Below are 10,165 nucleotides of genomic sequence, written 5' to 3' on the forward strand. Positions count from 1 at the left end.
AGTTTAGAAGAATAAGAGATGACCTTATTGAAACATATAAGATTCTTAGGGAGTTTGACAGGGTAGATGCTGAGAGGTTGTTTCCCCTTGTGGGAGAGTCCAGGACCAGAGAGCGTAATCTCAGAGTAAGGGGTCACCCATTTAAAACAGAGATAAGGAGGAATTTCTTCTCTCAGAGGACAGTGAATCTGTGGAATTCTTTACCGCAGAGGGCTGTGGAGGCTGGGTCATTAAGTATATTCAAGGCTGAGATAGACAGATTTTACTCAGTAAGGGAATCAAGGCTTATGGGGAAAAGGCAGGAAAGTGGAGTTGGGGATTATCAGACCAGACATGATCTCATTGAAGGATGGAGCAGACTCGATGGGCCGAATGGTCTACTTCTACTCCTCCATCTTATGATCATTTGGCCTGTGACCTAGTGGAGGTAGATAAACTGCACACTTTGCCCATCCCAGTGGTAACATCATTATTTGCTTCCATCTTGTTGGTAGACTCTTAATCTGTGCCGTATTTTGTACAGTGCCTGACTCTGGATAGTCAAATTCCAGGATTTGGTAGCTGTGGGCATTGCATACAGGATGTAGCCTAAATATTAGGCTAAAAGGCAGTGGGCCCTGACAACAGTACTGAAGGCTTGTGCTCCAGAACTTGCTGCACCCCGAGCCAAGCTGTTCCAGTACAGCTACAACACTGGCATCTACCCGGCTATGTGGAAAATTGCCCAGGTATGTCCTGTACACAAAAAGCAGGACAAAGCCAACTCGGCCAAATACCACCCCATCAGCCTACTCTCGATGATTGGTCAAGTAATGGAAGGGGTCATCAACAATGCTATCAAGCGGCACTGGCTTTGCAATAGCCTGCTCACTGATGCCCAGTTTGGGTTCCGCCAGGGCCACTCAGCTCCTGACCTCGTTACAGCCTTGGTTCAAACATGGGCAAAAGAACTGAACTCCCGAGGTGAGGTGAGAATTACTGACCTTGACATCAAGGCAGCATTTGACGAGTGTGGCATCAAGGAGCCCTAGCAAAACTGGAGTCAATGGGAATCAGGGGGGAAACCCTCTGCTGGTTGGAGTCATGCCCAGCACAAAGGAAGATGGCTGTGGTTGTTGGAAGTCAGTCATCTCAGCTCCAGGGCATCGCTGCAGGAGTTCCTCAGGGTAGTGCTATTAAGCCGAGCAATTTTCACTTGCTTCATCAAAGACCTTCCTTCCCCCATAAGGTCAGAAGTGGGGACGTTCGCTGATGATTGCACAATGTTCAGCACCATTCATGACTCCTCAGATAATGAAGCAGTCCATGTCCAAATGCAGCAAGCCCTGGATAATATCCAGGCTTGGGCTGACAAATGGCAAGAAACGTTCATACTGCACAAGTGCCAGGCAATAACCATCTACAACAAGATAGGATATAACCATCGCCCCTTGACATTCAATGGCATTACCATCACTGAATCCCCTATTATCAACATCCTAGGGCTTACCATTGACCAGAAACTGAACTGGACTAGCCATATAGATATTTTGGCTACAAGGGCAGGTCAGAAGCTGGGAATTCTGTGGCAAGTAACTCAACTTTTGACTCCCCAAAGCCTGTCCACCATCTACAAGGCACAAGTCAGGAGTGTGATGGAATACTCCCCACTTGCCTGGATGAGCAGAGCTCCCACAACACTCAAGAAGCTCAACACCATCAAGGACAAAGCAGCCCCGCTTGATTGGCACCCCATCCACAAACATTTGCTCCCTCCACCACCGACGCACAGTAGCAGCAGTGTGTACCATCTATACTGATGCACTGCAGGAATTCACCAAGACTCCTTAGACAGCACCTTTCAAACCCACTACCATTACCATTTAGAAGGACAAGGGCAGCAAATAGATGGGAACACCACCACCTGGAAGTTCCCCTCCAAGCCACACACCATCCTCTCTTGGAAATATATCACCTTTCCTTCACTGTCACTGGGTAAAAATCCTGGAACTCCCTTCCTAACAGTACTGTGGGTGTACCTACAGGTTCAAGAAGGCAGCTCACCACCACCTTCTCAAGGGTAATTAGAGATTAATAATTTGTTTTTAATTATTTATTTACAGGATATGGGTGTCGCTGGCTTGGCCAGCATTTATTGCCCATCCCTAGCCAGCGATACCCACATTTCATGAATGAATTGAAAAACAGAACATTTTTTGAGTTAGCTTTTATGTTTACTGCCATTCTATTCTCACAAACTCTCATTGCCTATCTTAGTTTTCTCTTCACTTCCCCTTTCAACTTATTTTATTTGGCCTAGTTCTCACAAGCTTCATAAATCCTCTTATTTTTGTTTCCTCATATCCTTCAACTCCCTCATCATCCAAGGACCCCTGACTTTGATTCCCCTTCCTTTCCGTCTTATTGTACCTAGCCTGCACCTGAACTCCTCCTTAAAGATCACCCATTGTTCCATTACAACTTTTCCCATGAAACATTGGTTCCATTTTAATCTGGCTAAATCTCCCCTCATTCCATTGAAGTTAATCACCTTCCAATTTAGGTGTTCTACTTTAACTTGTTCTTAGCTCTTCTCTATTGCTAATCTAAATCTTATGATACGACGATCACTCTTCCCCAAGTGTTCTCCCACTGACACTTAGTCCAATTGGCCCACCTCATTCCTCAGCGCCAGATCCAACAATTTATCCTTCCCCATTAGATTGCAAGTACACTGAGGGAGGTGGTGGTGGTGTAGTGGTAATATCTCTAGACTGGTAATTTAAAGACCCTGCCTAATGTTTTGGGGATTTGTGTTCAATTCCCCATTGGTAGCTGCTGGAATCTAAATTCAATTAATAAAATCTGGAAATGAAAGTTTGCCTCTGTAACGGTGACCATGAAACTATCGTTGATTGTTTGCTTATTTTGAAGGAAATCTGTCAACCTTACCTGGTCTGGCTTACAATATTGTCGAGCTGAACTGCCCTCTGAAATGGGCTCACAAGCCACTCAAGGACGATTAGGGATGGGCAACAAATGCTGGTATTTTCAGTGATACCCACATCCCATGAAAGAGTAAAGGAAGATTTCCAAATTCATTTCATAAATTCTTTTCCCTTTCTCTAACTTGATCCCAATTGCCATTTGGGTAATTGATGCCCCCCAACATCACCATTCTGTAGTACTTGCATTTCTCTGTTATTTGCCTGCAGATTTGACGAGGTAACATTCTCAGATTGGTGGGATGTGGCAAGCTATGTTCCCTAGGAATCTGTTCCATGGCCTCAGCTTTTCATCACACTTATTGCTGACTTGGGTGAAGGAATAAAGAGTTGTACATCCAAGTTGGATCCAACACAGGGAAGTGTGTGGTGATGTATTCTGGCAGAAGGGATAAGAAGAGGCAATACCACATGGTACAATTCTAAAGAGCGTGCAGGGGCAGCAGGGACCTTGCTGTCCATGTCCATGAAGGTGGCAGGATATATTGAGGGAGTGGTTAGCAAAGCATATGGGATCTTGGGCTCATATATAGAGACCTTTGAGTACAACAGCAGGGAAGCTACTTTGAACACTTATGATGCTCTGGTTAGATCACAACAAGAATAATGCATCCTGTTCTGGCCACCACGCTTTAGGAAGGATGTGAGGACCATTGAGAGGGTGCAGAGAAGATTTACCAGAATGGTTCCAGGGGTGGGGGATTTTAATTACAAGGTTAGGTTGGAGGAGCTAAGATTGTTCTCCTTGGAGCAAAGGAGATTGAGGGGAGATTTGATAGAGGTGTACAAGATTACAAGGTTAGATAAGGTAGATAAAGAAAAGCTGTTCCTATTTGCTGATGGTACAGGAGACACATTCTTTAGAATTGTGCCATGTGGCCCATATTGCCTCTACTTATCCCTAGAGTTAAGATGGCATTGTGGTGCAGTGGTAATGTCACTGGATCAGTAAGCCCAGGCTAATGCTCTGGGGATATGGGTGCCCTATGGCTAGTGGTGGAATTTAAATTCAATTAATAAATGCTCCAGAATTGAAAGCTAGTAAGGGTGGATAGTTCAACAAGGATATCTGCCATCCTTACCTGGTCTGGCCTACATATAAATCCCAGACCCACAGAGACGTGGTTGGGTCTTAAATGGCCTAGCAAGCCACTCAGTTTGAGGGCAATTAGGAGTGGGCAACAAATGCTGGTGCAGCCAGCGACACCTGCATCCCATGAAAGAATAAATTTTAAAAACACACAGGTTTAAAGTATTTTTGACAAGATGAAGGGAGCTGCTGTGAGAATAACTTTAAAAAATTCACAGGTTTAAAGTATTTTTGACAAGATGAAGGGAGCGGCTGTGAGGAAGAACCCCTTACGTGGTAAGAGAGCTGACCTCTGATCCAGATCTCCTCCTTACTGCCTTGTCTATGTTAGGGAAGTCCCCAAATCTGTCATCAGTGATGATTGGTGATGTGTAAGAGCAATCACAGTGATGATGGTCTAGAACTTGCTGCCTATGAGGGTGGTGGAAACAGGGGCAATTAATGATTTGAAAAGGAAATTGCATGGGCACTGGAGGGAACTAAACTTGCAAGGCTACAGGGATAGAGCGGGGGAATGGGACTGACTGGAGTACTTCACAGTGAGACGACATGGGCTTGATGGGCTGAATGGCCTCCTACTGGGCTGCTATGACATGAAGTTAGGAGTTGCAATCATTACAGATGGACATAGGAAATTAAAATGAGACATAGGGTTGGAATTTGGGGTAGCGTCGTCAGTTAACCTTTCAATATCTTATTCTTAAGTTGCAAAATTATCCAATCCAAAGTGTGAACCTTTATTGGTGACAATGCTTATATGTAATTCAATATTCGTAAAACTTGACACATACTAATGTCTGAGCTGTGGAATGAAAGTGCAATAGTATTATGCAACTCAGAGAAGCGTGATGTCGAGGTCACGACTCACTGGTCGTACCCAAGGTACCATCGAATCAGTCAATGCAACACAAAAAAACCTCTACAATTTATATGCTTACGGAAAGCTCCTCATTCTTTCTTTACACAGCAAAGCCTATGGAGACCAAGTTATTATTACCTTGCTTTGTTGACTCTTGTACGGTAAAAATTCTGTTTTAAACTGTGGAGTCTTGTCCCTTTACACTTGTCGAAAATGACTGGGCTTCTTAATTTTTTCTGTTTTAAAAGAAGTTACTGGTCTCTGCTGAGATCATAGCACTAGCCAGAGCAAGGAAAATATGGTGATTTTGGTGTTGAGCTATTTTGTCTCTGCTCTACACAAATCTGCCTCCAGACCAGCTCCACTTCAGCCTGGAGGCTCTTTTCCTTCTTCTGTCTGCAAGAAGTTGTCAGGCAGCAAGGCTCAAACTCATTGCTCCTGCAACTGCTCACCGCCCAGCCGCTCAATCTCTTCTTCTGAGACTGTATTCCATGGGTAGGCCAGGTTGGACTCCAGCGTCTATTCACAGGCACAATCCCAGCTCCCTAGCTGTGCTGAGCTGACAATCGCTGTTCACTGCCTTTTCTTGCGCCACAACCTTCCACCTTTCCTGATAGGCAACCTGGTCTTGTGAGCAATCTTCCAGCCAGCTTCCCATGCAGGTGCCTCATACCGAACCAGTACTGATCGGTGTCCTTCCACATCCTCCAACCTGGTTTCAGCTTCTTTTCCGTGGCAGGATCTGCCTCAAAAGTATAGAGATTAAATTAGAGTCATAGAGTCACAGAGTTGTCCAGCACAGAAACAGGCCCTTCGGCCCATTGTGTCAGGGCTGGCCATCAAGCACCTTTCTATTCTAATCCCACTTCCCAGCACTTGGCCTCTAGCCCTATATGCTATGCTATTTCAAGTGCTCATCTAAATACTTAATTTATAATTTAAAAATCTAGATTCCCCTCACAACCAGGCACTGGCACCAAAACGTTTTCACTTTCGGTTCTTGTGCAGCAGGCTGTTTGTTTGCGCAATCTGCAGACAGTTACCATTTCTTTTTGAAACCTTGGGGCTTCAAAAATATGTGGTCAACAAAGGTCCCAAACCACCAGTTCCCCAAATCACCTCTCGGCTGTTTTTTGTAAAACCACAAACAGGGTTAAAAATATAGCTCATCATAAGATTCAGTGTAACAATGAAACTATAGCGTACAGTCAGTCACATTATTTGTTGGTTTTCATTAATTAGCAAGAAAGCCCGATGTAGCGATTTTCCAGACACTGCCGCCCTTCCTGCTTCTTTCATAGCCAGTGTTATCCCTCTGGTAAATTATTGATGGCCGAATACACTCGCCCCACGGGAACATTGAGCTTGATTTAAGTTCTTTTCACTCCAATTCTAGGATAAAGGATCCACAGAAGAACGTTAAAGATCAGTTGGCGAAGCAGAGCAATAGGTAAAGTGGTTTTGGGTAAGATGGGAGAAAGATCAAGTTTGTTGGAGAGCATGGTCAAAAGAAAGATGTCATCATTTGGACATGTGGCTTGAGGATACAGTTATGGCCTAAGCTTGGTGAGGCCACAGCTGGAGTACTGTGTGCGCAGTTCTGGTCACCACATTATAGGAAGGATGTGATTGCACTGGAGGGGGTGCAGGGGAGATTTATCAGGATGTTGCCTGTGCTGGAGGGTCTGAGCTATGAGGAAAGATTGGATAGGCTGGGATTGTTTTCCTTGGTACAGCAAAGATTGAGAGGGGGTCTGATTGAGGTGTATAAGATTATGATGGGCATAGGTGGATAAGAAGGCACTTTTTCCATTAGTAGAGGGATCAATAACCAAGGGGCATAGATTTAAGTCAAGGGGTAGAAGGCTAAGAGGGGAGTTGAGGAGAACTTTTTTCACCCTGAGGGCAGTGGGAGTCTGGAACCTCACTGCCTGAAAGGGTGGCTGAGTCTGCAACTCTCGTAACATTTAAGAAGTATTTAGATATTCACTTGTGTTGCCATAGCCTCCAGGGCTATGGGCCAAGTGCTGGAAAATGGGATTAGTGTAGTCAGATCTTTGTTGACCAGCATGGACATGATGGGCCGAATGGCCTCCTTGTGCTGTAAACGTCTATGAGTCTAAAAGATATGGTGTCATGTTCGTCAACAGAGGCTGTAAAAGGGAGAGGGTGCCAGAGGAACACAGACAAATATAGATGGACATTATGAAGACTGACTACTCAATACGGACTACACCCAATTGAAGAGGACTGGTCAATAGAGATGTGGACAGCCCACAGGGTGAGCAACCTTCAGACACATGAATAAAATTAGCACAGCAAATAGATACTTTATTGAAAAAAATTATAGTGACAATACAAATAAAACCAGTGCTAATTCGTAGGCGATAGAGAAGCAAAATAAAATACAAAGTAATAAAGGAACTGGAAAATTCAGACGATTTCAATATAGAAATAATTAGAATATTTGGCAAAATTCAGGACTTATTGACAGAATAAAAATTTAGTCAACTGCGCTGTATTTGGTATTACACGGTCCATAGGACCAATGTTGTTGTATAAAGTTCCTGACATCCCGGGTCACCCAATGAAAAATTTGACAACTTGGCCAAGTAGCGGGAGTAAAATCCCAGTTAAACTCTTTAAAAGGATGAGGTGGGCGGCTCTTAAAAGAGCCTTTGTGGTTTGTGGATTTGCTGTTTTTCCGGTGTCCCCCCCTCTTCAGGCGTAAACCTTGCTGGGGTGGCCGGTTTTCTTGGGCAGCAGCACAGCCTGGATGTTGGGCAGGACCCCACCCTGGGCGATGGTGACCCCGCCCAGCAGCTTGTTGAGCTCCTCGTCGTTGCGGATGGCGAGCTGCAGGTGGCGGGGGATGATGCGGGTCTTCTTGTTGTCCCGGGCCGCGTTGCCGGCCAGCTCGAGGATCTCGGCCGTCAGGTACTCGAGGACGGCGGCCAGGTAGACGGGGGCTCCGGCCCCGACCCGCTCGGCATAGTGACCCTTGCGCAGCAGCCGGTGGATCCGGCCGACAGGGAACTGAAGGCCGGCTCTGGAGGAGCGAGTCTTGGCCTTGGCGCGCCCTTTGCCTCCGGTTTTACCGCGACCGGACATATCTTTCCTTCAGAACAAACTTCCCCGACCGTCAGCCGGAGAATGAGCGAAAATCTGCTGCGTCTGCTCTATATATACGAGCCGGGGGAATCGGGGGTTAGACTTTCTGATTGGAGAATGTGCTGTCAGCAGTGGCCCAATAGGAAGGCAGTATCTGCGCGCCCGCTGATTGGGGCTGAGATTTCCCGCCCAATATGTTTCACTCTTGCCCCTAAATGCAAAACACACGAGGCACAGATTATTCAATCAAGTATATTCAGCAAACATTTTGCTTTATTTCGCCAAACATTGACCAAATGCTCGGAACTGGAGGAGGGACCCACACCAAATACCATTCCCATTTCCTTCTGCACTTTCCTTCTAATTGCCTCAAAGCGCTGCTATGGAGGGACATTTGAAACGGATGCAACAAAATGCTGGAAACACAACACCCGGGACAGTGGGCCGGTATTTCCCAGCGTTTCCCGCTTATTCCTGGTAAATTCGTTGCTTCGTTTTGCTTTTTTTTTCGGGCGAAAGTCAGAAAACGCTGGAAATGCTCAACCGGGCCCGGCAACATCCGTGGAGCCAGAAACAAGAGCTAACGTTTCGAGTCCAATGTGGACACCACTTCGGAACGGTTAATGTTTCAGGTCTGGGGGGCCCCCTCCATCCACAATGTTAACTTCGTTTCCTCCTCACTGTCCTGAGTATTTCCAGCATTTTCTGACTCTCGCCCGAAAAACAAAAACAAAACGGAGCACAATTGACCAGGAATGAACAGAAAATGCTGGGCAATGTCCTGAGTATTTCCTCCCCACAGGATGATCAGCCGCCTCTTATTTCAGATTTCCCGCATCCGCTCTATTTTGTTTCACTTTTGCAGGTCTTATTTTCCCTTTTGCTGGGTGCAGTCACGCAATTTGTCTGCAGCAAACGGAAAGAATAGCTCTGAAGACAAGTCACACGGACTGGATACGTTATATCTCCGTCTCTCTCTCCACAGAGGCTGCTGGATATTTGCAGCATTTTCGGGTTTTATTTCCCCCTCATGTTCCCCATGATTTTAGCTGATTTTTTATGGCCATGTGAGTGGCTCTGAAAAGAGCCTTTTGTGTTTCTGATCTTTCTCCGCTCCTTGTGCCTCTACCTCCTCTTCCCCGCCACCCGCTTACGCCCCACAGGCCTGCAGGTTGCCGGCCGCTTGGGGGCTTTTCTCGGCTTGGCCGCCGTCCCCTTTCGGGGGCTCTTGGCCGCCGCTTTCTTGGCCCGTTTGGCCGCCGCTCTCTTCGGGGCCGCTCTCTTGGCCGTCGGCGCTTTCCTCTTGGCCCCTCCTTTGGCGCCGTCCTCGCCCTCTCCTCCCTCCGGCCCCCCTTCCTCCTTCTCCGGCTGCTCCGGGTGGAGGGAGGCCGAGGAGGTGCCGGCCCCGCTCTCGGCCGGGGATCCCTTGTTGGCCGCGGTGCTGAGCGGCTGGTTGGGCCGGGCGCCGCCGCCCTTCTCCAGCTCGTAGCCCGAGGCCGAGATGGTTTTCTTCAGGGCGCCCAGCTTGGCCGCCTGGCGCTCCTTGGTGGCGGCCACCGCCTCCAGGATCTGCTCGGCCACCGCCGCGCCGCCGCTTTTCTGCGGCCGGTAGGCGGCCTTCTTCTTGGCGGCCGGGGCGCCGGGGGCGAGAGGGGGAAGGTTGGGGGCGGGAGGCGCGGCGAGGACGGTCTCAGTCATTGTTCTCAGTCACCCGGGGGTGGGGGGGGGAGGGGCGGGAATGGGGCGGGGCCGCGGCGGCTTCAGATCAAAGCGGAAAGCGGGCGAGTTAGAGAGAATCGGGCGGAGGTCCCGCCCCCTTCACACCGGCCCCCCAAAAAATCAGGAGCCTGTCCCAAATCACAATCAGAAACCATCAATTTGCTGGGTGCAAAATGATTTATCACCGTTAACATCTCATGTTATCCACATTTTGTCGGTGTGGTTGATTTTACATTGGATCATGTTTAATAAACCCGGAAGAAGCCTTGAGGTTTTTTATTGCGAAACAGGTCCACAGGTATCGGATATCGCGCCAAAACTGTTCCTGTCAGGTCAACATTGCAGATCGGATGAAGTCTAATCGGGAACCCGGGAGTGAAATGTTATTGACTTCAATCCAGA

At 47.4% G+C, this 10,165-nt stretch overlaps 1 protein-coding gene across 2 annotated transcripts; it reads right to left on the reverse strand.

Annotated features, from left to right (window-relative positions):
* Positions 1 to 402: 402 nt before the first annotated feature.
* Positions 403 to 8,044, reverse strand: LOC144695574 (histone H2A-like). 2 transcript variants are annotated; one of them, XM_078566464.1, is made up of 2 exons: positions 7,678 to 8,044; positions 403 to 431 (listed from the first exon to the last, which is right to left on the reverse strand). In XM_078566464.1, exons 1-2 carry the CDS (start codon positions 8,042 to 8,044, stop codon positions 403 to 405), a joined length of 396 nt encoding a protein of 131 aa, XP_078422590.1. The 2 variants fall into 2 exon arrangements, with proteins under 2 accessions (XP_078422590.1, XP_078422589.1); XM_078566463.1 differs by lacking the exon at positions 403 to 431 and having other exon boundaries at positions 7,655 to 8,044.
* Between the last annotated feature and the right edge of the window lie 2,121 nt (positions 8,045 to 10,165).

Source organism: Cetorhinus maximus, chromosome 21 (genome assembly GCF_964194155.1).
Source record: "Cetorhinus maximus chromosome 21, sCetMax3.hap1.1, whole genome shotgun sequence".
Taxonomy (NCBI): Eukaryota; Metazoa; Chordata; class Chondrichthyes; order Lamniformes; family Cetorhinidae; genus Cetorhinus; species Cetorhinus maximus.